At 48.5% G+C, this 27,281-nt stretch overlaps 1 protein-coding gene across 1 annotated transcript in view; it reads right to left on the bottom strand.

Annotated features, from left to right (window-relative positions):
• Nucleotides 1-12,888, bottom strand: part of SEPTIN6 (septin 6) — a 44,891-nt gene extending 32,003 nt beyond the window's left edge. Inside the window, exon 1 of the mRNA XM_031660672.1 lies at nt 12,544-12,888. Within this exon, the coding sequence (XP_031516532.1) occupies nt 12,544-12,573 (30 nt within the window). The 5' untranslated portion in view covers nt 12,574-12,888. The remainder of the gene's footprint in view (nt 1-12,543) is intronic.
• Nucleotides 12,889-27,281: the final 14,393 nt, after the last annotated feature.

The raw sequence follows: 27,281 nt of genomic DNA, 5'->3' as shown, positions 1-27,281 counted from the left end.
CCTATAGTCCCAGCTATTCGGGAGGCTGAGGCAGGAGAATGGCGTGAACCCAGGAGGCAGAGCTTGCAGTGAGCCGGGATCATGCCACTGCACTCCAGGCTGGGCGACAGAGTGAGGCTCTGTCTCAAAAAAAAAAAAAAAAAAATGTATTTGTATAGTTCCTACTTTAGGAAATCCTGTCTGGCAAACACTATGCACCCGTGCTTTGATGAATCTTATAAGATGTCAAGGTCATCATTATGAATATCAGTCCACATTGTTCAGAGTTTAATATGCAAAGGTAGAAAGGACACGACATTGAACTGAATGTACACTGACCCCAGCACAGCCCCTGGAAGTTTCTCCCCTCCTCTCTCACTAAATCTCTGATATCTTATCTCTTTCCTTTTTCTCCTTAAGGTGGCCTGATTAATTGAGGGCCTGATTACTTTGACTGCAGTTAATTGAATGCTCCTTGACTACAGTGTGCCCAAGAGGAGATGGAACCGGCAAGTTGGCCCAGCATGTCCGACACTAAATCTCAAATTTTCATCTGTAGTAGCAGGTAGTTCCATATTACCATACCGAAGGCCTGAACTGAGATGCTGGATTGGCCAAAGTCACCATTTTAAATTGCACTTCTCTCTTAACCCTGCAACCTCCTCTCAGAATCTGTACAAAGATCTATTACAAGGAAATTTATTATAGCACAGTTTATAATGCTGAAAAACTAAAAACAAACAAACAAACAAAAGCCAACCTAAATGTCCAACAATAGGAAAATATTTAACCAAATTATGGTACATGGATATTCTGGAATATTCTACATCCATTAAGAAGAATGTGGTAGTTCCGTATGTACTGATGTGAATATCTCCAAGACATATTATAAAACAGAAAACAGAAGTTATAGGGAGACTGTAATAAAATAGAAGAAAACGGAAGTTATTACATGATTGTAATCCCAGCATTTTGGGAGGTCGAGGCAGGTGGCTCGCTTGAGCCCAGGAGTTCGAGACCAGCCTGGGCAACACAGCAGAATCCCGTCTCTACAAAAAAATACAAAACTTAGCCAGGTGTGTTAGCACACACCTGTAGTCCCAGCTACCCAGGAGGCTGATGTGGGAGGCCTGCTTGAGCCCAGTAGGTCGAGGATGTAGTAGGCCAAGATTGTGCAACTGCACTCCAGTCTGGGCAACAGAGTGAGACTCTGTCTCAAAAAAAAAAAAAAGAAAAGAAAATAGAAATTGTAAACCATAAGCACAATATGAGCCCATATATACCCCAGAAGCCCTGTATATGTGTATTTGCATGTAAATGTATGTGGATACATAGAAAGAGGACTGAAAATACAGCCACCAAACTCACAATCGTGGCTACCTCAGGGGAGGGGGATGGAAATAGGGGCTCAGTCAAGGGAGTAGTCAGTATGCTTCCCTATTGTTTGACTCTTTTATAGCACGAATGTATTCGCACGTTACCCATGTAATTTTTAAACATTTTTAATATAAGAAAGAAGAGTTCTCACTCAACTTTGCAGCAGGGGTAATTAGGATGCAGAGTCTGAGAGGAGCTAAAAGGAAGGCAAAATGAAAGAGTGCTCCTGAGAACTGGGAGAGCGCCCCACTCCCCTCCCCAATTACATTTCCTGTTTTCTCCTCATCTGCAGTCACCTGTGGTTTTGAAATACGTTATACCACGTTTCATATCACAGGCAGAAACACTGCTCTCTTTCTCTTCTGCCTCCTCTCCTGAGGACACACCAATTTTGTCTTTTAATTGAATATTCGTAAAGTTCACATTATCAAGAACAAGTTATGGCGGTTCCAGCTGCGCATCTTTCTCTCATGGCTGTTACTGAAAATAAAGAGTCCTTTAAGCACCCAAGTAGGCCACCTCTGTCCCCCACTCCCCTCGGCCCCTCTTCCAACCTCTGTGATAGTAAGCAAGCCTTATTTGAGGCCTCTGGGAACTGAGGGTGCATCTGTGTCAATGGAGAATTTCCTGCCTCTGTTTCGAACCAGGGTGGCTAAGTTAGTAGCTGTCATTCTAAAGAATGATAGCAAAAAGTCTGAAACTCATTGCTGATGACTAGGCTGTCCCTAAACTTTCTCCTCTGGCCATTCCCATCCAAATGCTAGGAAAGTGGCCAGGTGCAGTGGCTCATGCCTGTAATCCCAGCACTTTGGGAGGCCAAGGTGGGCAGATTACTTGAGGCCAGGAGTTCGAAGCCAGCCTGGCCAACATTGGGAAAACCCGTCTCTACTAAAAATACAAAAATTAGCCAGGCTTGGTGGCTCATGCCTGTAGTCCCAGCCAGTTGGGAGGCTGAGGCAGGAGAATCGCTTGAACCTGGGAGGTGGAGGTTGCAATGAGCTGAGATCGCACCACTGCACTCAGAGGGAGACTGTCTCAAAACAAACAAACAAACAAACAAACAACAACAAAAATGCTAGGAAAGGAAAGAAACACTGAAATTGGACTCTCTTCAGTCACCTACTGGTGGGCCCAAGCTCTCACACCTTCCCTTTCTCCATTTCCACTCCCAGCCCTGAACGCTGATCTCCGAATGACCCTGCAAATCTCCAAGGCTATGAAACCCGTTTCATCGCTTCAGTGATACATGATGGAATATTAAGCAGCCGAGAAAAATGTTTTCTAAGAATATTTAATGACAAAAGGAAATGCTCACCAAAGGCAAACAACAACAGGGAAACCAACCTGTATGCACAGGGTCATCCCAATGATGGGGAAAAAGTACGCATTTTTTAAAAGATTAGAAGAACACATGCCAAAATAATGTCAGTGATTTCTTCTGGGTAGAGAGATTGTAGGTGATGTTGCTTTCCTGGGTTTTCCAAATGTCCTACAATAGGCATATTTTACTTTTATAAACAGGGAAAATGTTATTTTTTTAAAAAAGATTCTATGATGATACTTTCCTGGGTAGGAAAGTGGCCTCAGATATTTTAGAAAAATCTTGAACTACAACCAAAAGGTGCTTGACAATTTGGCTCATCAGAGCATTTAGCTTTCAGGCAGTTTTATTGTATATAAAACATTTATTTTACCAGCAATACAATAAAACCCTCTTAGTCTCCTTATTATAACTGCCTTTTTATTTATTTATTTTTTGTTTTTGAGACAGTGTCTCACTCTGTCACCCAGGCTGGAGTGCAGTGGCACTATCACTGAAACCTCCCCCTCCTGGGTTCAAGCGATTCTCCTGCCTCAGCCTCCTGAGTAGCTGGGATGACAGGTGTGTGTCACCACACCCAGCTAATTTTTGTATTTTTGGTAGAGACGGGGTTTCACCATGTTGGCCAGGCTGGTCTGTAACTCCTGACTTCAGGTGATCCACTCGCCTCGGCCTCCCAAAGTTCTGGGATTATAGGCGTGAGCCACTGTGCCCAGTCCCCTTATTATAACTTGTTATTATATATAATATATACATAACTGATAGTCATACAGTATAATTTCTTATTATAATGATTCATGTGAACCAGAAGTCAAATAATATATCCTGAAACATGTAGCAAACAGTCTTGATGAAACAATCAGGTAGCTGATAGCTTCCTCTGCTGCCTCCAATGCTGCCAAGGATGCCGCTGTATTATCAGTCATAAGAACCATATGGTCATAAGAACCATAAAAGCACTGATAAGTTCCCAGAGGGTTTTTTTTTTTTTTTTTTTCCTGAGATGGAGTCTCACTCTGTCTCCCAGGCTGGAGTGCAGTGGTGCGATCTCAGCTCATTGCAACCTCCGTCTCCAGGGTTCGACTGATTCTCCTACCTCAGCCTCCCGAGTAGCTGGGATTACAAGCACCCGCCACCATAGCCAGCTAATTTTGGTATTTTTAGTAGAGACAGGGTTTCGTCATGTTGGCCAGGCTGGTCTCGAACTCCTGACCTCAGGTGATCCGCCCACCTCAGCCTCCTAAAGTACTGGGATTACAGGCGTGAACCACCGCGCACGGCCAAGTTCCCACAGGTTTTAAAAACAATTCTCAAATGCATCCAACACATCAAATATCAGAATGTCCCTCATGCTAATTAAGCCAGGCTAAGAGGAAACTGAGTAGTAGCAATGCCCTATCCTGGGAAAGAGAAATGTCAGGGCTGTTCTAAGGAGAAATAAGGCCTGCAAAAGCTGGCAGCACCCCCAAGGGGCCTCAGAAATGCCCTTCAGTTGGGGAGCAGTTGTGCTGAAGAAGTACAAGACAGACTATCCTTACCAGACAGAGGAGGAGGCCCATTTTTGGCAAATCCACTAGATTAAACGATTTTAATACACAAGATAAATTCCAGAGTGGCTTTTCATTCTATAAAAGGATTCACAGCAGGATTCCATTAAATAGCCGGCTCTCCTACTGCATTGAAAGCAGGATTCAATAGACAAACATTCAGCTGTCATGTACCTTTATAGGAAGACAATAGCTATCTACACCTACGTGGACAGGCAATATCTGAAGGGTTGTTTCTGTTCCACTTACCGAGAGCCTGCTGAACTAAAAGCATAGACCGACCTTCCCTACAACTCTCTCCCCACCCAGCTCAAGGGGTCAAAGCAGGGAAGGGGTGGGGTTCAATTCTGCCACCTCATTCGGAAGCAGACGCAGGCAAGGACCTAAAAGAAATGAGGCTGGAGAAAAAGGAAACATAAGCACCACACGATGTTAGAGCTGGAAACGCCCTTAAAGATCACCTAATCCAGCCCTTTCGTTTCACAAAAGGGGAAACAGAGACTCACAGAGAGGAAGTGACTTGGCCCACGTCACAGACTGATTTAGTGACAGAATAGTGCTAGGATCCAGGCCCCTGTCGAGCCGACGGCCACTCTCAAATGGAAAAGCTGACTCAAATGGCACATGTGTTTCTTTATGCTGGTAAAATTCCGGGACACTGAGCTTCTGGCTTGATGCTGGTCAGCGGCAGAAGGGTCAAGGAACCGAACCTGGAAACCCGTGAGCTCCCCAAGGTGGTTCTGGCCCACAGAAGGCAACTGAAGCAGTCAATACGGTGCAAGGCATTCATTGTGTGTTCCTGCTCTCTACTCACTTCCCCACTTTTCCCTCCCGTTTCCCTCTCATTTCCCTCTCGTTTGACTGCGGCCTAAGCCTCAGCCTGGCCAGCTGCCCAGTTCTGTTTAAGAACCCCAAGGCTAACACAAGCCTAAGTCTAGGTCAAATATCCCCACCTCAGGCCAGGGGTGACCCCTGCTCAGGGTGAGTGAAACTTTCCCACAAAAGCCAGCCAGATTCTCTGGAAGCCAGGCAGTTGAAAGAGAGTTTTCTAGGTGTTCTGGCTATTGTTACCTCCAATCTGCTAAAAAAGAAAAGGTTTACCCACAGGCCTCTGGGTGAATGCCCAACTGCCCTCTGGGGAGCCTGAATTTGCCTCTGCCTCCATCTGGTCTTGTTTAATGGGGATCTGAAAAAACCCAGTTCCTGCCTCCGCGCCAGTGTTCAGAGCTGGGGGCCTCCAATGTGAAAGGAAACCAAACACGACCTCACACCTCATCAAGGCCAGGAAAACAGAGTTCTGCCCCTGTTACCCCAGGGCCTTCATTCCGGGTCAGAGAGGGCCATGGCAGGGGAAACCTGAGCCCTGAGGCCTGTCGCTGAGAAGACCTGCAGATCTTTTCCCTGGTCACCTTTAAGTGAGTGGAACGGATGACCCAACTCCAGGGCCAGTTGAGAGCCCGCTGCATAATTCAACAGATGGCTGCCTCTAATGAGAAGACACTGAAGAAGAGGATAACATTATTTCTCACCCTCCTGAGCATGTGGCCTCCTTCCTCTGTGCAGGCAGCAGAGAAACCCACGGTTTCAAATCCCAGCAGCAGAAGCCTCCTCCTGCCAAACCGAGGAGGAAGGGTCTGTGTTTCTAATTTATTCTGCGCCCCCCCTCCAGTTGTTACTTAAAATAATCCATCATTACATGGCTGGTGGCTCCAAGATTTTTATTTAAAGCAATATGGAGAAGAAAAAAAAAAAGAAAGAAAAAAGAAAACCCACACAACCCGTGACTGTGCTATATTGGATTTAAGCTGAGAATCTTTTTAATATCAGAGAGTCTCCGAATCACCCTAGTATACTCTTCCCTGGGTCCTATGGGGGTGCTGAGGGAGTGTAGTGAAAGAGGGGGAAGAGAGGCCATGGCAGGATTTTGATTTCTTAGAAACATCATGAAAAGACCAGTGTTTTTAAACAAGGAATCTGTGTCATCTGGTGGGTGTTTAATTGTATCACCCACTGACCAGCAATAGCACTTCGGACTAAGTAACTTGGTCTCCCTACACCCATTAAATAAAAAGAACAGTAATACTTGTCCAGGAAGCCGTTAGGGAAAATGAAATCATACAGATGGAAGCATTTTGAGATAGCTGAAAGAAACATGTTACATCTATCCATGGCTTTCCTTCTTTCTTTCATCTGTCTTTTTTTTTTTTCTTTCTTTCTTTTTTGAGATGGAGTCTTGCTGTGTCGCCCAGGCTGGAGTGCAATGGCGCAATCTCGGCTCACTGCAAGCTCCGCCTCTCGGGTTCACACCATTCTCCTGCCTCAGCCTCCTGGGTAGCTGGGACTACAGGCGCCCGCCACCATGCCCGGCTAATTTTTTGATTTTTAGTAGAGACGGGGTTTCACCGTGTTAGCCAGGATGGTCTCCATATCCTGACCTCATGATCTGCCCGCCTCGGCCTCCCAAAGTGCTGGGATTACAGGCGTGAGCCACCGCACCTGGCCTCACCTGTCTTGAATGTAGTTTTAATGTACGTGCAACTAAAAGCCCTTCTCAATTGTTTATGCTAATGTTAAACCATGGCTCTGATCATCCAAAAACCCAGGCAAGTCCAGAAATCAGCCCTACTTAGTTTGGGAATACCTTTTTCCGGAGTACTTATCTTCCTAATTAGTTTTGCTCAGGCTAATGCAATGGGTTTGCTCCCTTATAGCACACAAAGGCAGGGGCCATGCCTGGTAACAAAGCCAGCAATTAATAGAAAATTTACAGCAGAGACTCCACAAAGTAAATGCTATGCACACGACTGCAGATCAAAATCTCATTAGACGATACAGACAAATCACTCTGTTGTAATGTAGTTTTGTATTAAGAACACCACTAACACTCACATTTCCAGGATTTAGGATGTGAAGAGGAAACAGGGCTTATTCCTGCCTTTCATCTGGAAGCTCTGAGAGGACAGAGTTCCTGTGTGCCTTGGCCACCACTATATCCCCAGCACCTGGCACAGGGCCAGGCCGATTAGTGCCCAGTGAATATGTGCTGAAGGAACGAATGAAAATAAAAGTGGGTGAATTGGCAAATGAAATGTTCCCAACCCAGTAGCAGATGTGAGATCTCACCCACCTTCACACCTACCCATTTCCTATTTGAAGCCCTCAGGAAGCCCTTCCTGTCATCCTCTGCCTCCATTCACTGCTGAGTTAGGTTCTCTTAGTAATGAAATCTCATGGCAGGCAGTCACTCTCCTGTGTAGCACTTATCACAAAGATAATTAGATAGTGATTTGTGTCTGCCTCCACCAGTTCCTTGAAAGAAGGGACCATGCGCATTTCGGGGGCATTGTCATTCTGCCCACTTTTTATTTTGAAAAATCCCAGGCTGGGTGCTGTGGCTGACACCTGTAATCCCAGGACTTTGAGAGACCAAGGCGGGCAGATCACAAAGTCAGGAGTTCGAGACCAGCCTGGCCAACATGGTGAAACCCTGTCTCTACTAAAAATACAAAAATTAGCCGGGCATGGTGGTGCACACCTGTAATCCCAGCTACTCGGGAGGCTGAGGCAAGATAATTGCTTGGGCCGGGCACGGTGGCTCAAGCCTGTAATCCCAGCACTTTGGGAGGCCGAGACAGGCGGATCACGAGGTCAGGAGATGGAGACCATCCTGGCTAACACAGTGAAACCCCATCTCTACTAAAAAATACAAAAAAACTAGCTGGGTGAGGTGGCAGGAGCTGAGGCAGGAGAATGGTGTAAACCCGGGAGGCGGAGCTTGCAGTGAGCTGAGATCCGGCCACTGCATTCCAGCCCGGGCGACAGGGCGACAGAGTGACACTCCGTCTCAAAAAAAAAAAAAAAAAGATAATTGCTTGAACCCCGGAGGCGGAGGTTGCAGTGAGCTGAGATCGCGCCACTGCATTCCAGCCTGGGTGACAGAGCAAGACTCCGTCTCAGGAAAAAAAAAAAGAAAAGAAAACAGAGACATCCCAAACCCACAGAAAAGTTAGAAAATAATGCAATGACTGTTCAAAAAACCCTCAAATTTAGAATCAACATTTTTAAATATTTGGGGCCATGTAAACTTTCTTCCGTGTTGTATCACCAATAGAGCTAGGTAATAGGGTTTTGTTTTCTGTGTTTGAGGTACGATACTATCTTTAGTGGGTGGTGGTAGGAACGCCTGAAGCAGAGACCTCAAAGGGAATCAAAGGGTAACTGCCACGTGATGATAGCAAAACCAGAGTGCAGCAGCAATCTTTTCCCCACCTGAAGACAGTTGCTCTGAGACAGTTGACCCAGACCAACCCCAGCTAACTTTGTAGAGCAAAGTTAGCCCCTGCAAGTTCATTTGGGAGAACGACCACTACCTAGATTGCCACTGAAGAAAGCTCCATTGTTCACACTACGGGACTAGTTGAAGCCAAAATCATCCAGATACTCTTTGTATGGGCCAGCATTTACAGTCTGGATCCCAGAATGCAACACTGAAAGGAACAGCTTATTAAAAGAGCCAGCACATGCAGCTTTTGGGGCCTGCCCTGTGCCTTGGTTACCTTGGACAAGTCATGGAACTTCTCGAAGTATATATCAATAGCAGCCCAAGCCACCTCATAGGCAGGAGGTGAGGTGGGGCATCCCAAAGATCTTCTATAGTTCTTTAATTATTTCACAGTGTCCACAATTTGTCACTCCAACTAGACTATAAGCTTAAAAGCCACGAACGTTTTGTTTTGTTTTGTTTTTGTTTTTTGAGACGGAGTCTCACTCTGTCGCCCAGGCTGGAGTGTAGTGGCGTGATTTTGGCTCACTGCAAGCACCGCCTCCCAGGTTCACCCCCTCAGCCTCCGGAGTAGCTGGGACTACAGATGCCCACCACCACGCCCGGCTAATTTTTTTGTATTTTTAGTAGAGATGGGGTTTAACCGTGTTAGCCAGGCTGGTCTCAATCTCCTGACCTCGTGATCCGCCCCCCTCGGCCTCTTTTTTTTCTTTTTTGAGACGAAGTCTTGCTCTTTTGCCCAGGCTGGAGTGCAGTGGTGCAATCTCGGCTCACTGCAACCTCTGCCTCCAGGGTTCAAGCGATTCCCCTGCCTCAGCTTCCTGAGTAGCTAGGATTATAGGCACGCGCCACTACAGCCGGCTATTTTTCGTATTTTTAGTAGATACGGAGTTTCACCATGTTGGTCAGGCTGGTCTTGAACTCCTGACCTCATGATCTGCCCACCTCAGCCTCCCAAAGCGCTGGGATTACAGGTGTGAGCCACTGAGCCCAGTCCAATCACGAACGTTTCTTAAAGCCTGCTACCTTTTTTTGTCCAGTTGACAAGGGCTAACCATAGTGCTGGCCACATATCATTCAATCAAATAAATATGGACACAGTGGAGAAATGGTGTTGTCACACCAAACCCTTTGTGGTGTTCATTCAGATGGGATGGACTTGTATTATGTGCACCAGAATTGAGCTTCCAAAGTTGGCTGCATGCAATATAAGCCCTACCCAACAAGCCTTACCCAACAAGGCTTGTTTTAATCACTAAGGATGTTTACCCACAGTGACTCTCAACTGACTCTAGAAAGAACACAACCACTGCTTACACACACACACACACACACACACACACACACTAGGGCACTTACTCGTATGGTACCACGTCTCAGAGCTCATTAAAAAGAATTCTTGGCTGGGAGCGGTGGCTCACGCCTGTAATCCCAACACTTTGGGAGGCTGAGGTGAGCAGATCACAAGGTCAGGAGTTCGAGACAAGCCTGGCCAACATGGTGAAAACCTGTCTCTACTAAAAATACAAAAATTAGCCAGGTGTGGTGGCGGGCACCTGTAATCCCAGCTACTCGGGAGGCTGAGGCAGGAGAATCACTTGAACCCGGGAGGCTGAGGTTGGCAGTGAGCAGAGGTTGTGCCACTGCACTCCAGCCTAGGCAACAGAGCAAGACTCCGTCTCAAAAAAAAAAAAAAAAAAAGAATCCTAAGCTAGCCACACTTAGGTTTATTCTCTAGTCTTCTGTTCCCAAACCCTGAATACATGTTCCTCGGAGGAAACAAGCAGCAACCAGATGTCCAAGGTCTCCTGAGTTAATTCCGTCTTCCCTGGTGAATTACAACTTCTTGCAGACACAAAGGAGAACAGAGAGACAAATGACACATAAACAGGAGCTTCACTGGCTGGGGGAGGGGGGCATGGAGAGTGACGTCAGTTTTCCCAGAAACCCATTTATCACGATAACAAGGTCTCGAGTGCTTAGGCTGCTCTTTCAGCTTCAGAATCTGGCGTACAATTATGTTCTTCATCATACAGTATGGCAAGGCCAGCCAGAGCAAACTGGAGCCATGCAAAGCAAACCAAGTGGCCCTAAACCACCCCCTCACCCCCATTTGCAGAACAAAGGGCATCTCTGGGTTGCCTGAGTTGTGCCTGAGGTGAAACACACACAATCTTCTGGAATGTTCCCCTTTGCAACATCTGCCCTGCAATCCTAATCCAGGCAAGAGAAACTGGTGAGAATATGGAGGACAGGTCAATGCAAATTCATTAGCTGACATGAAAAATCATTAGCCTCATTTTTGGATGGAGCAAGTGTAATCCCAGAGATTAATTCCTCTACTTCATATACCATCTCTGAAATGCAGGTAACCAGGAGCAGAAAAGCCACAGCAGAAAAGAGGGAGCCCTCAAAACACTAAAGCAATAAACAATGAGAGTGCCAATCTTGGGGGAAGAAAATTCTCTCAAATTCCATCATCACAGAGAATGTCTCCTGTCTACTCCTGGTCCTTCCACATCATGACTGCATAAAGTGCACTGTGCTAGGGTGTGCAGGGGGTGGAGGAGGTTCTGAAGAAATGATCCTGCCTTTCCAAACAGGGGCAAAAGAGAGGAATACATTAATACATATTCTGTAGAGAAAATACTATCAGATTCTGGCTTCAGATTTTGAAAAATCAATTTCAATTACACCAAATACCTAGAGGCTTTTTTTTTGTACTGTAATTGCATTGCATGAACTATTTTCCTCAACAAGTAAGCTACAAGGTTGAAAAACATTTTTATGTGGTTCAGAGATTTTCGTCAAGTAGCATTTGGTGTCATGGGATTTGACCTACCTCTGTCTCCCACTCCTTCCTCACCTCGGGGTGCTAGTGGGCTTCTTAAAGTCCCAGATACCCATGGATGAATAGACAAGCTAGGGTGTCCCCCCCAAATGGAATTCATCGCCCTTTGCAACCAAACTTCTGGTCTAAAAAACAAACATGGAGCCTCAGGTCACTTCAACATGGTTTCTCTGCACATCGCAGGCTGGAAAACTTCAGTTCTTTAAATGAAGATTTTTTTTTTTTTTTTTTTCCCTGAGTCGGTCGCCAACAAAAAAAGAGACGGCACCGCTTTTGGGAGTCTCACACTTATTTTCCTGAGTCTCCATAGAAAGAAGCCAGCTCCACAGGTTTTGGCACACAAGCCCAGTTACACTGAACATGCACCCGAGACAGATCCTCAGAGGCCCGCTCCAAAACATGCCGAAATACGCAGCCAGCCACCTACAGGCCAGCCAACTGCAACCTACACTGACGCACAAATGAGACCCAGAGGCACATAGCACAAGCAGAGAGGCGTTCGGACACACACCACAGAGGTGAGCACACTCAGAGAAACAGGCGGACTTCTTTGGGTCACAGACAGAACCCCGGCGCCGCCGCCGCCCGCCCGGGAAGACACGAGCGCGCGCGCGTGCACACATACGCGCACACCGATACACACACAGACGCAGTCACATATGTAATGCATATAGAGAAACCTTATCCCAGCCAGTCACTTCCCCGCCCCCTTCACCACTCACAGCCTTCTGCCCCAGGCTAACCCCAGCCCCGCGCCTCTTTGCCTGTGCCGTCCCGGGTCACAACGGGCAGCCGTGCGCAGGGGCGCGGCAAGGCCAGGGTGCCAGGGACCTGGAGGGCTCGGCGGCTCCTACGGCCATTCATTCGGCAACGCCCCAGCCGTGGGGCCGCAGCTGCAGCGAGGGAGGCGGCCGCGCTCACTGCGGCTCTTGGGCAATGCAAGTTCAGCCGCCGGCCCACAGGCTTTGCCAGCCCCCCTGCCGCCCCCCGACCTCCGCGCGCCACCACCGTTTTCCGGGACTGGCTGGGGGACTGAGCTGCTGACCCCGGGAGCAGAAGTCCCACCGTGCCCTCGGCTCCTGGATGCTGCCTACTGCCCTCCTCGCGATGTGGGGGCGGCGGCCAGGTCTCCTTGACCCTCCCCAGGCCCTCGGCCCTGGCCCTGGCACCCAAGCTCTGCACTTACCACCTGGCGAGCTATATCGGTCGCTGCCATCGCTCCTGCGTCCGCCAGGGCTGCCACGGGTGCCGCCGCAACGGGAGCTACTGCACAGGAAACAGAGGAGCTCCTCCGACAAAGAGAAAGTGTTACACTTCGGGCGCGACCAAGTCCGGTGGGGGGAGGTGCAAGGGAGGGGCCCCCTCGCCGCTGCTCCAACCCCAACCTCCCCTCTACCGCCCACCCCTTGAAAGTAGGGTATGGAGAGGGGGCGGATTTAACGCGCCGCTTCCCACTTCGGCCAGCCCAGTTCCAGTTCTTCCTGCAACCCCAGCCGCAGGCTTCTGCGAAGGGGGGCGGGGGCTCCCCTCGGTGACCACGTCCTCTGCCCCCCCGCCACTTGGCTCCGTGGTACGTCCCGACCTCTGCTGAATTGTCACACCCCCCTGCTCTCCTTTACATCCCTAAGTCCCCAGACCCCGGAGGCTGGAAGGGAGCCCCCGCCCCTCCCCCCTCCCATGCTCTGCTCAGCGGCCAAGCTCTGCAGTTCTCCTCCCGGCCCCCGGAACCCCCCTTCCTTTCCACCGAGATCCCAGGGTGCTTAGATGGGTGCGCCTTGGCCGCTGGAGTCTCGATGCCCCACTGTCGTGTCTCCCTCCCCCCATGGCCCGGGAGCGCAGCTGAGGCCGAGGTACAGGGGAGGCCTGCGGCACCTGCCGCTCCACAGTAGAGCTTAGCAAGGGGGCCGGTGGGGGGAGCCGCACTGCAGTCCCGCAACTGAGCTGAGCTGTGGCATGTGGGGTCCGAGGCTAGAGGTCTTGAGACGCTGCTTCTGCCCAGGGGTTTCCAAGCCTTGGGTGCTGTGGGCTGTAATTTCGTGGAGCAAAGCTCACCACCTTTGGGTACGTAGTACAGACGGAACCCACGCCTCCTCTCTCTGACCCAGCCCTAGACGCTCAGCAAGACCAGAGACTCGGACCACCCACCCCTTCTAGTACCAGAGGAGGGGCTGGGGATGAAGGTTGCCAGCTCTATGGAGCGAGATGGAGGGGCGGGTGACGGGGAGCGGCCTCCAGTCACTCTGTCCCGCCCCCTGATTTCTCCTTGACCCTTATTCAGCCCGGGACAAGGCGGCCAATAGGGCGCAGAGGAGAGAACTTCCGAAGGCAGGAGTGTGCCCGCCCGCCCTCTTTATCCCCCTGGCCCACCTCCGCGGGTCCTCTCTCGTGGGCACCTCTCCACTTCTCCGGCTCTGGCGCCCTCTCCTCTCTCCTGGGGCTGGCCTCTTGCTAGCTCCCTGTCACTGGAGCACGCTGTCAGATTTGGCATGCCCGAGGCCCCAGCGGGAGGGACAGTACATTCCACTCCTCAAAAGGGCAGGTCCCCTGCTGTGGGAGAGAGACCTGGGCCCGCCAGAGGGACCCCAGATGGGGGAGGGGATGACAAGCCTATGGAGGAAACCCCGGCCCAAGAGGGGGCCCCAGTGGAGCATGGGAGATGACCCTTTAAAGGCCCAAGGCTGGAGCAGCTGAGGGGGAGGCAGGAGAGAGGAAAAAAGAAAAGTAGGAACCAGGGAGAGAGAGGAAGACCCAGAGGCCCTGGTCTCGGAGAAGTCAGGGAAGACAAGAAAATGGAGTGGCCAAAGAAGAGCATGCCTGGCACTTGGTTCCACCTGCTGGATGGAGCTTCTCACATTCTCTCGGGAAGCCCTTTATGTATGTACCCTGTGCGCCTGGAGAACAAGGACTCAGCAAACGCATCCCGGGGCCGAGTGTAGGGCCTCGCAGCCAGGAGGCTCTCCATTAAGCCGAGGGCAGAGAATTCGGAAGCGTGCGTGGGGGGCGGGGATAAGGAAGTAGAGACACAGTGAGGGAATAGCAGTAAGGACAGTCATGAAGAGCCAAGTATTCAGGGAGCGCCACTGTGCGCCTTCATTGTGCTGGAGACCCAGGAGCGGCCTAAAGAAAAGAGCCTGGCACAATCAGGGTTCAGTGCAGGGGAGCTCCGTGAGACAGAAGGCGTAGGCCACAGGGCGGATGGCGGTGGCAAGGAAGAGGGGCAGCTGGAGTCTTTCAGACCCTCTGGAGCTTTGGGGCAGGGCCTGAGCCCTGGATTGGGTTGGCAGTGACACGTGGGACCAGGGCTATATCTGAGGAACTACGGTGAGGCTTGGGCCCCAACCGGATGGGGGCGGGGAGTCAGAGGTGACTGGCGGCTTCCAGGCTGGGTGTCTGGGACAGGGCTCTTCCCTGGCAAAGGCTAGGGCGAGTTGGACTGAAAGGGCCCGAGGTCACTAGCCCCGATCTGGACTTGGGGTTTGGGTGGTGGTGGGACAAAAGGGGAGAACTTGGAAGCCAGAGCAGAAAGCTGCTGCCGGAGCGGAGCGGGAGGGGACTGGCGGGCTGCGGGGCTCCCCAGGAATCCCCCACGCGCTGCCCCGCCGGCCTTAGCACTCCTCACGGATTGAAGCTCCGAATTTACCGGCCCAGCGCTGGGGGGCACCTGAGCACGGAATCCTTGGTGTCTCATCCATATGCCCCATTCGGCCCTCCGGTTCCTGGAGACTACCAGAACCTCACTGCGGCTTCCTCTTCCAAAACGCTGAACCTCGAAGACCTGAACCAAGTGCTGAATTCAAGTCTTCTGGGACCCTTTGTTTCCTCCAATACCTGTCCCGTGTGACTACAAGCCCCTCCTGGGGCCCGGGCCTCCAGCCTCCTTCGATGGGGTGTGGGTCAGTGTGTGTGTTGGTCTTGATGTGTGAGTAGATGTGTCGGTGTGTTCGTGTGTATTGTCAGTGTGTGCTAGCTGTGTGTCTGTACATCTGTGTGTCAATGTGTGTGTTGGCATGGGTTTACTTGTGTTTGTATTTGTGGTTGTGTCTGCCGGTGTGTGTCCATGTGTGCATGTTGGTGTGTTTTGCGGTGTTTCAGTGTGTCAGTGTGTGTTTTGGCATGTGTTGGTGTGTCAGTGTATTTCAATGCATGGTGAGTGTATGTGTGTCAATGTGTAGAGCGGTGTTAGCTCACTAGCTTTACATACCTTATCTCAGTGCAGTGGGCCAACGACTGAGACGTGTGAATCAGAGCACTCATTTCAATAAAGAGATTTGGAAACTCTCTGGGATCATGCCTTTCTTTTTTTTTTTTTTTTTTTATGTTTTTGAGATGGAGTCTTGCTCTGTTGCCCAGGCTGCAGTGCAGTGGCACGATCTCTACTCACTGCAACCTCCACCTCCCGGGTTCAAGCAATTCTCTGCCACAGCTGGGACTGCAGGCACCCACCACCACGCCCGGCTATTTTTTTTTTTTTTCAGTAGAGACAGGGTTTCACCATCTTGGCCAGGCTGGTCTTGAACTTCTGATCTCGTGATCCACCCGCCTCGGCCTCGCAAAGTGCTGGGATTACAGGCGTGAGCCACCGTGCCAGGCCTGAGAGCTTGCCTTTCGGTCTTTGTCCTGAGCCACCTTCTCAGGAACAGGGGAGATGGAAGGGTTGAGGAGGCAAGAGGGCTCATGAGTGGTCAGTTCGTGGGTTTTCTTCCTTGAATGTCTGTCCTCATTGATGAGTGAGGCCAAAAGATTCCCCTTTATGAAGAATCATTTGGGACTCTCGGGTGCTGCTGTGAACATGTATGTGCTCATGTTTGATGTGTCCTTGTGGGGTCCCTTGGGCCCAGCATGGTGTCTGGCAGGTGTTCAATCAACGTTTGTTGAGTAAAGGAATGAACAGAAGCATGTAAATGAGGTGGCTTCAGTATTTCCACATCCTTAAAGAAGCTGAAACAAACAGAGACTTCCCAGGGGTGAGCAGGTGACTGTCATTAGCATGCCAATGTTTGTGGAGCCAGACTCTACAGCCTGGAAGCACAAATGGCTACCCCTGCTAGATAATTGGAGCCCAGCTTTCCACAGGTCACTGACTGCTGGAGTGGGGGGTGCTAATACTGGATAGAGGAGCAGCAAGCAACTCAGGGGCAGGGAGGGAGAAGAGGGCACTGAAATGGAGCTAAGAGATCAGGAAAGGGCTTTGTCCTGAAACTGTGGCTTTGTGATAGGAGAACGAGAACGATGGTAGAGTCAGTCTCAAGTGGAGAAGCCCTGAGAACTATCTGAAAAATAAGATCAGAAAGTTGGAGGATGCAGTGGCTCACACCTGTAATCCTTGCTGGGAGGCGAGAGGGCAGAGGAAAGCGGATCGCGAGGATCAGGGAATGCCGAGACCATCCTGGCTATGCGGTGAAACCCCGTTTCTACTAAAAATACAAAAAACTAGCGAGAGGTGGCGGGCACCACCTGTAGTCCCGTGCTTGGGAGGCTGAGCAGAATGGTGTCCAGGGAGATGGAGCTTGCAGTGAGCTGAGATCTCTGGCCACTGCACTCCAGCCTGACAAGCGACTCTGTCTCAAAAAAACTGGAGGGCGGGCAGTGGCTCACACCTGTAATCCCAGGTTTGGGAGGAGGCTGAGGCAGGTGGATCACCTGAGGTCAGGAGTTCAAGACCAGCCTAGCCAACATGGTGAAACCCCATCTCTACTAAAAATACAAAAATTAGCTGGGCGTGATGGCGCATGCCTGTAGTCCCACCTACTTGAGGCAGGAGGAGCTGCTTGAACCTCGGAGGTGGGGTGCAATGAGCCAAGGTGTATACACTCAGCCTGGGTGACAGAGGCAGGGCAAATCTCAAAAAAAAAAAGAAAGTTGGAGGAGGAAGACAAGGTGAAGCAGAAGGAAATTGATACGGGATTCCCCAAATCCCAACAGCGCCAATTGAATCAGAAACTCTGTGAAGGGGCTGAGTCAAAATGAACTGAGGATCCCTTTCATCAATTCAGTAGTATCACCTGCTGCCCCTGGTTTTGCGTTAGTTTCTTTCCAGTGGTTCTTAAAATGTGGCCTTTGCAGCATATGGGAAGTTATAAAAAATGCAAATTATCGGGCCCCACCCTAGACCTACTGAATCAGAACTTCTAAGATGGGACCCAGGAATCTGTGTTTTAACAAGTGCTCCAGGGGTTCTGATTCATGCTGAAGTTTGAAGACCTCTGGTTTATCTTGAAAATCTAGCCCTGGCCGGGCGCGGTGGCTCAAGCCTGTAATCCCAGCACTTTGGGAGGCCGAGACGGGCGGATCACGAGGTCAGGAGATCGAGACCATCCTGGCTAACACGGTGAAACCCCGTCTCTACTAAAAAATACAAAAAAAAAAAAAAAAAAAAAAAAAAAAACCTAGCCGGGCGAGGTGGCGGGCGCCTGTAGTCCCAGCTACTCGGGAGGCTGAGGCAGGAGAATGGCGTAAACCCGGGAGGCGGAGCTTGCAGTGAGCTGAGGTCCGGCCACCGCTAAAAAAAAAAAAAAAAGAAAATCTAGCCCTGATGGGATAAGATACAGGACTGGTAAGGTTCGGTAGGATATTGAAGGAAAAGTTTGAAGCCTGGGCCATTGCCAATAATTGTAGATCCTGTTGGATTTCTATGGTGGGAGGAGTGAGAGTATGGGAAAGGGGGTGACCAAAAAGTAATAGAAGGGAACCCAGCAGGAGCCAGCTCACTAGAAGAGTTAGAAAGATAAACTTTGCCTCCTGCTATGGTTGGGCTTTGTGTCCCCACCCAAATCTCATCTTGAATTGTAATCCCCATAATCCCTTTGTGTCAAGGGAGAGACCAGGTGGAGATAATTGAATCATGAGATGGTTTCCCCCATGTGTTATCGTGATAGTGAGTGAGTTCTTATGAGATCTGATGGTTTTTGTTTTTGTTTTTGTTTTTGAGATGGAGTCTCACCCTGTCACCCAGGGTAGAGTGCAGTGGCACAATCTTGGCTCACTGCAACCTCCACCTCCCGGGTTCAAGCGATTCTCATGTTTCAGCCTCTTGAGTAGCTGGGATTACAGACGAGAGTCATCACGCCCAGCTAATTTTTGTATTTTTAGTAGAAAGAGTGTTTCACCATGTTGATCAGGCTGGTCTCGAACTCCTGACCTCAAGTGATCCGCAAGCCTCAGCTTCCCAAAGTGCTGGGATTATAGGTATAAGCCACTGTGCCCAGCCAGACCTCGTGGTTTTATAAGGGACTCTTCCCCCTTTGCCTGGCCCTTCTCCTTCCTGATGCCTTGTAAAGAATGTGCCTTGCTTCCCATTGGCTTTTCGCCGTGACTGTAAGTTTCCTGAGGCTTCCCCAGCCATGCTGAACTGCATTAAACCTCTTTCCTTCATAAATTACTCAGTCTCAGGCAGTTCTTTATAGCAGTATGAAAATGACTAATACACATCCTTTGCAATTTTCATTCATTCCACAAATATTCACTGAATCTCAACTGCCAATTGCTAAGTGCCAGAGGACTCAAGAAAGAATGAGTGACAAGAACTCCTACCTTCACCTTAAGGCACTCCCAGGACAGTTGCCAGATAGCTCTATAAACAACCAGTAATGTGGTAAGTGATATAATTGGTCAGGAGCAACACCCTGGGGAGGAAGAGACCCAGAGAGGTGAGGGAAGGTATCTCAAAGAAGAGCCATTTGGATTGAATCTTGAAGAATGAGTGGTGGTTTATCTGTTAGTCAAGGGGGGACAGCAGAGAGAATAGAATGAGTAAAACCAGAAAGAAAGGGCAGAGAGCATTTCAGGAATTTTAAGTCTTGGCCAGAGGGAGTGGTAGGAGGAGGGGACAGTGGCTATAAATGAGACTGGAAGATAAGATGGGGCCAGATCTGGAAGGGTCACGCTGGTCATACCAAGTTGCTACACTTTTCGCTCCAGAATAGGGGTTCTGAAGCTCTGCTCTCCAGACAACGCCTGGAACTACGCCCAATGTAAATGGGATGCCCACAGTGAAAACAAAAATCAGTTAATGGGTAGAAATATCTCTATTTTAACTTGTTTTTAACCATAAATTTTCCTAAATCTTTGACAGATGCTCCTACTTATCTGCTAGCAAGTAACAAAACGAATGAACAAGTTGCCAACGAATATAAAACAGACAAACGCGGTACTAATCATGCTTAATTCAACAGTTTATTTTTTCATGGACATCTGTACTTGTGGCTATGATTTTATATTGCACACACATAATGTGGACATATTTTCAGCTAGCAGAAGTGTTCTTCTGAAAAACATTTTATTTCATATGGCATGATTTAATCTATCAATTATTTCATGACATTCTGGAAAGAGCACCACCACATCCAGATGCTGTGCCACCTGAACCAGTTGGAGAAACTATCCCTTAGTGAGGAGTCGCCGAAGAGTTTTGAGCAGGGGAGTGACTTGAACATATTTGCAATTTTTTTTGTTGTTGTTGTTGTTTTTTGAGATGGAGTCTCACTCTCTCACCCAGACTGGAGTGCAGTTGCACAATCTCTACTCATTGCAACTTCCGCCTCCTGGGTTCAATCTATTCTCCTGCCTCAGCCTCCCAAGTAGCTGGGACTACAGGCTTGTGCCACCATGTCCAGCTAATTTTTGTATTTTTAGTAGAGATGGGGTTTCACCAAGTTGGTTAGGCTGGTCTCGAACTCCTGACCTCAGGTGATCCACCCGCCTTGGCCTCCCAAAGTGCTGGGATTACAGGTGTGAGCCACCATGCCTGGCCCATATTTGCAATTTTGAAAGGTCACTCTGGCTTCAGCTTGGGAAAAAGATTGGAGCAGAAGGTGATTAAAGCAGTTAGGGGCCAGGTGCAAAGTGGTTCATGCTTATAATCCCAGCACTTTGGGAGGCTGACGCAGGAGGATCACTTGAGCTCAGACGTTCAAGGCTGCAGTGAGCTATGATTGCACCACTGCACTGCCTGGGTAACAGAGTGAGACCCCATCTCTAAAAAAGAAAAACATGCAAGACTTGGGAGTGAGTACACTGCTGTAGCAGTTCAAGCAAGAAATGCTGGTGACAGCGACATGAGAGTGGAGTGGTATGGAAGGAATAGACTCAGCATTAAAAGGGGTCACCCATTAAAGGTCTTGTGTTCCATTCTAAGGATGCTGAAGTTTCTTTTTTTTTTTTTTTTTTTGAGACGGAGTCTCGCTCTGTCGCCCAGGCTGGAGTGCAGTGGCCGGATCTCAGCTCACTGCAAGCTCCGCCTCCTGGGTTCACGCCATTCTCCCGCCTCAGCCTCCCGAGTAGCTGGGACCACAGGCGCCTGCCACCTCGCCCGGCTAATTTTTTGTATTTTTTAGTAGAGACGGGGTTTCACCATGTTAGCCAGCATGGTCTCAATCTCCTGACCTCGTGATCCGCCCGTCTCGGCCTCCCAAAGTGCTGGGATTACAGGCTTGAGCCACCGCGCCCGGCCAGGATGCTGAAGTTTCAATGTGTAGGGAATAAAAGAGCCTTTGAATCCCTGTTTCTTAATGGGTGGTACCCAACCAGCTGCATCAGAATCACCTATACTGTTCCTAACAGATGCAGGGGCCTAGAGCCCGCCTCAGATCTGCTGAATCAGAATCTCTGTATGGGAGAAAGAATGTGGATTTCTACCAAGCATTCCAGGCGGCTCTGAGGCACATCAAAGTTGGAGAACTACTGCGTGAATGGTTCTTGAGCAGTGGAATGACAGAGTGAGATCTATGTTTATGCAGATCACTTGAGTCACCACATGAAGAACTGATTGAATGAGGGTAAGACTAGAGGCAGGAGGCCGGGCATGGTGGCTCACACCTGTGATCCCAGCACTTTGGGAGGCTGAGGCAGGTGGAACATCAGGTCAGGAGATTGAGACCATCCTGGCTAACACGGTGAAACCCCGTCTCTACTAAAAATACAAAAAATTAGCCGGGCATGGCGCATGCCTGTAATCCTAGCTACTTGGGAAGCCGAGGCAGGAGAATCGCTTGAACCCGGGAGGCAGAGGTTGCAGTGAGCCGAGATCGCACCATTGCACTCCAGCCTGGGCGACACAGCGAGACTCCGTCTAAAAAAAAAAAAAGAGGCCGGGAGCGGTGGCTCACGCCTGTAATCCCAGCACTTTGGGAGGCCGAGACGGGTGGATTACGAGGTTACGAGGTCAAGAGATCAAGACCATTCTGGCCAACATGGTGAAACCCTGTCTCTACTAAAAGTACAAAAATTAGCTGGGCGTGGTGGCACTCACTTGTAGTCCCAGCTACTCAGGAGGCTGAGGCAGGAGAATTGCTTGAACCCAGGAGGCGGAGGTTGCAGTGAGCCAAGATCGCGCCACTACACTCCAGCCTGGCGACAGAGTAAGACTCTGTCTCAAAAAAAAAAAAAAAGAAAGAAAGAAAGAAAGAAAAAGATGGTAATGACACCTTGGTGAGATACTGACTTCACCATCACCACCATTAGTCATTGATCAAGATGAGGTATCCATTTTATATCAAGCTCTCAATACTTTGCATTTATATACTGATTTCTCCTTGTACCCATACACTGTGTACACACAGATACATGTGCACACCCATGCACACACACACACAGACACACACAGCCATCTCATTCCAAAACAGATTTTATGGGTACATCAGGATCAAAACAGAGAATTCAAATATGCTATTTCTAGTGGGTTGATATAATTGCTATGATTCAGCTTTGTATTACACTGAGTCTCCAGAGAAACAGAATATATGTATATTAATGTTATATACTTACTATATTAACATATATGATATTTATTATAAAGAATTGGCCCACACGATTATGGAGTCTGAGAAGCCCTACGATTTACCATCTGCAACCTGGAGACCAGTAAAGCCAGGGGCACAAAATTCCAGTTCGAATCCAAAGGCCTGAGAACCAGGGGATCTGATGGTGTAAATGCCAGTCCAAGAGTCCAAGGAGGCCAGGCATGGTGCCTCACGCCTGTAATCCCAGCACTTTGGGAGGCCGAGGCGGGTGGATCACATGAGGCCAGGAGTTCGAGACCAGCCTGGCCAACATGGTGAAACCCCATCTCTACTAAAAATACAAAAATTAGCCGGCGTGATGGCAGGTGCCTGAAATCCCAGCTACTCAGGAGGCTAAGGCAGGAGAATCACTTGAACCCAGGAGGCGGAGTTTGCAGTGAGCTGAGATCATGCCACTGCACTCTAGCGTGGGCCACAGAGTGAGATTCTGTCTTTTTAAAAAAAAAAAAGAGTCTATGAACAGGAGAAGAGAAATGCCTCAGCTCAACAGTCAGGGAGAGAAAGGCAACTCAATCTTCTATTGCATTTTTTTTTTTGAGACGGAGTCTCGCTCTGTCGCCCAGGCTGGAGTGCAGTGGCCAGATCTCAGCTCACTGCAAGCTCCGCCTCCCGGGTTTACGCCATTCTCCTGCCTCCGCCTCCCGAGTAGCTGGGACTACAGGCGCCCGCCACCTCGCCCGGCTAGTTTTTTGTATTTTTTAGTAGAGACGGGGTTTCACCATGTTAGCCAGGATGGTCTCGATCTCCTGACCTCGTGATCTGCCCGTCTCGGCCTCCCAAAGTACTGGGATTACAGGCTTGAGCCACCGCGCCCGGCCTCTACTGCATTTTTTTTAAGAGATGGGATCTTACTCTGTCCCCAAGGCTGGAGTGCAGTGGCACAATCATGGCTCACTGACTGCAGTCTCAAAATCCTGAGCTCATGAGCTCAATAACTCCTTCTGCCTCAGGCTCCCAAGTAGCTGGAACTACAGGCACTTGCCACCACGCCCAGCTAATTTTTTTTATTTTTAGTAGTGACAGGGTCTCGCTTTGTTGTGCAGGCTGATCTTGAACCCCTGGTCTGAAACAATCCTCCCGCCTCAGCCTCCCAAAGCACTGGGATTACAGGCATAAGTCACTGGGCCCAGCTTCATCTGTTTTTTCCTTCTATTCAGGCCCTCAACAGATTAGATGATGCCCACATTGGGGAAAGCCATCTGCTTTACTCAATCTACCAGTTCAAATGCTAATCTCTTCCAGAAACATGTTCACAGACACATCCTATTTCTGGGAATCCCTTGGCCCAGTCAAGTTGACATATAAAATTAGCCATCACAAGCTTTAAATATGCTTTTTAGCTTTCTGGAAGGCATAGCAAAAGGAAAAATACTAGCTTGCATAGTTTTATGTATTTCCTATATACAAAGATCACCATATGATTCATTAATCCCACAAATATTTATTGAGTACCTACCGTGTGTCAAGTCTTAGACTAAGTGCTGGAGATTAACAGTGAGCAAAAGCAAACTTGGTCCCTGACTTCATGGAGCTTACAGTCTAATAGGGAAGACAGATAACAAACAATATCACACACATAAATGCAAAAATAAAACTGCAATAAGAGCACCTAGGAGATACTCATGGTGCCCTGAGAGCCTATAATGGTGGTGGAGTGGGATGGGGACAGATTTGACTTAGTCTAGCAGTCTGGTGTGTCCATCTACAACACTTCATGGAGGAAGTGATGTTTTAATTCAGATCAGAAGATTAAAAGGGAATGAGCAAGGTAAAGGGAAGATGGGAGTAGGAAGAGCATTCCAGGCAAAGGAAGAGCAAGTATGAAGACTCTATGCAAGAAACAGAGGCTGGGAGTGGTGACGCACACCTGTAATCCTAGTACTTTGGGAGGCCAAGGCAGGAGGGTTGCTTGGGGCCAGGAGTTCGAGACCAGCCTAAGCAACATAGTGAGACCTCATCTCTACCAAAAAAAAAAAAAAAGGTTAAAAAACTAGCCAGGCATAATGGCACATACCTGTAGTCCCAGCTACTTGGGAGGCTGAAGTGGGAGGACTGCTTGAGTCTGGAGGTGGAGGCTGCAGTGAACTGTGATTGCACCATTGCACTGTGCAACAGAGTGAAACCCCATCTCAAAAAGAGAGAGAGAGAGAGAGAGAGAGAGAGAGAGAAAGAAAGAAAGAAAGAAAGAAAGAAAGAAAGAAAGAAAGAAAGAAAGAAAGAAAGAAAGAAAGAAAGAAAGAAAGAAAGAAAGAAAGAAAGAAAGAAAGAAAGACAGACAAAAAGAAAGCTGATATGGCTGCAGTGCACAGGGACCAGAGCGGGATGAAATGAGATTGGAGAGGTGAGAATAGAGCAAGATCACACAGGGCCCTAGACCAACATAAGGGGGATATTTTTATCCGACAATATAAAAAGCAAACGGGAAGCAACAGGAAGCCACTGAGAGTCTTAAGACAGGAGTGTGACATAATCAGATCCATGTTCTGAAAAGCTCCCTTGTCTTCAGTGTGGACAGTGTATTGAAAGGCAGAAAGAGTGGAGGCAGGAAGGTCAGTTAGGAGGCTATTGCAGTGGTCCAGCTGAGAGATCATGCGGGCTTGTACCTGGGTGTTGGAAGTGGAGATGGAGAGAAGAGAACTTCTTTGGGAGATAATTAGGAGGGAAAGACAACCCCGACTCGGTGATGGGAGGTGGAGGATGAGGAAGACAGAGATGCCAAGGACAACTCTGAGGTTTCTGGCTTATGTGGCGGTACATTTTGTTGAGATGGGAGCACTGGAGAACCTCTGATTTGGGGAGGAAGGAGAAAGTCTTTGGCACCAGTTTGGGACATGTTGAGTTTGAGAAGCTTTTGAGGCATTGAAGGGGAGGATGTCAAGTCGGCAACTGCAGCTCAGAGGAGAGATAAAAGTATAGGAGTCATTGGTTTGCAAGTGGTATTTAAACCCATGGGAATAGAGGAAATGACCTAGAGGACTCAAGACTAATCCCTGGAAAACCTCGACATTAAGAGATGGAAAATAGGAGGAAGAACCTGAAAAGGAGAAGCCAGAGAGGTTGGAGAAAATGAGGAAAATCCAACCGCCACGTGCCACTGAAACCCAAGGACAAGAGGATTTCAAGAAGGTAATGGTCAACAGAACTGAATCCTGGCTGGGTGAATTGGCTCATGCCTGTGATCCCAGCACTTTGGGAGGCCAAGACAGGAGGATCACTTGAGCCCAGGAGTTTGAAACCAGCCTGGGCAACATAGAAAGACCCCATCTCTTTAAACAAACAAACAAACAAAAAAGGAGCTGAATACTGCCAACTGCCAAGAGGTCAAGGGAGATAAGGGAAAACTGTCCATAGAATTTAGGGTTCATGGAGCTCATTGAGCTAATCAAGAGCTGTTTTGGGAGGGTGACGGTGGCAAAGAAAATGTCTTAAGTATGCTGAAGAATGATTGGGAAATGAGCAAATGGATTCAGCAAGCACTATATAGCCAATTTGAAAAAACAAAATGGCTGTAAAGGAAAACAGAGATGGCATGGTAGCTGGAGAAGGATGTAGAGGTCAGAGTTTCTTTAAAGATGGCAGGCGGGGCACAGTGGCTCACACCCATAATCCCAGTACGTTGAGAGGCTAAGGCAGACAGATCACTTGAGGTCAGAAGTTTGAGACCAGCCTGGCCAACCTGGTGAAACCCCATTTCTACTAAAACCACGAAAAGTAGCCAGGCGTGTTGGTGGGCACTGTAATCCCAGCTACTTGGGAGGCTGAGGCAGGAGAATTGCTTGAAACCAGGAGGCAGAGGTTGCAGTGATCCGAGATCGCGCCACAGCACTCCAGCCTGAGTGACAGAGTGAGACCCTGTTTCAAAAAATAAACAATAATAATAATAGAAGAAAGATGGCAGAGAAGACACGAGAATGTTAAATGTAGTTGGAAAGGATTCCGGTGAAAGGTAGTGGTTGAATACACAGAATAGTGTGCTGGTAAATGTTTAGTAACTGGCTTTCCAAGAAAAAAACAAACAACAACCCTGCTGTGCATCATTTGCTGATTTCCACGGTGTAAATACTCTCACTATGACTGATTTCAAGCTATCGATGTGACGTTTCAAGCCCCACAAGCAGGCTCTAGCACACCGCTGACAGGAGAAATAATTGAAATTCGTAGTTATAGCCAATTGTATCTTCTCTTTTATAAATGTCCTGTACATGTCCTTAACCCACTTTTATATTGAAACATTTATCTTTCTCTTGGGAATTCACATGAGGTCTTTATATACATATGAATATTAATCCTTTCTCATTTATTTATGGTGGATTTTTGTACAAGAGGTTTAAAATATTTATGCAGTCAAATCTGTCAATATTTCCCTTTATGATATTTGCCCTTAGTGTTCTGCATTTTACTGTAAATTACTAAATTGTCACTCTGCTTTGATTATTGTGAATTTGGCTAGCATGAATTACCTTTTGGAAGTTGAGGTATTTTAAATTGCAAAGATGAGGAACAAACTGTAGATCTTAGTATATTCACCAAGGTATTAGCATCCTGTGTGGTCTCTCGGTGGCCAGGTAACACTCCTAATTTCATCTTTTTTTTTTTTTTCTTGAGATGGAATCTCACTCTGTCTCCCAGGCTGGAGTGCAGTGGCATGATCTCGGCTCAGTGCAACCTCTGCCTCCCAGGTTCAAACGATTCTCCTGCCTCAGCCTCCTGAGTAGCTAGGATTACAGGCATGTGCCACCATGCCCGGCTAACTTTTGTATTTTTAGTAGAGACAGGGTTTCACCATGTTGGCCAGGCTGGTCTCGAACTCCTGACCTTGTGATCCACCTGCCTCGGCTTCACAAAGTGCTGGGATTACAGGCGTGAGCCACTGTGCCTGGCCAATTTCTTCTTTTCAACTAAGTAATTAAAATATCATAATAGGACAGAAAATACTTGCAAAGGGCCTGCTCCCTTCTTTTTTCTTTTCTTTTCTTTTCTTTTGCTTTCTTTTCTTTTGGAGACAGGCTGGAGTGCAGTGGTTCAATCATGGCTCACTGCAGCCTCAACTTCCTGGGCTCAGCTGATCCTCCCACCTCAGCCTCCCAAGTAGCTGGGACTGCAGGCACACACCACCATGCCTGGCTAA

This window comes from Papio anubis, chromosome X, assembly GCF_008728515.1.
Source record: "Papio anubis isolate 15944 chromosome X, Panubis1.0, whole genome shotgun sequence".
NCBI lineage: Eukaryota > Metazoa > Chordata > Mammalia > Primates > Cercopithecidae > Papio > Papio anubis.
The sequence above is the reverse complement of the archived record's forward strand: the minus strand, read 5'-3'. Positions and strand labels throughout refer to the sequence as shown.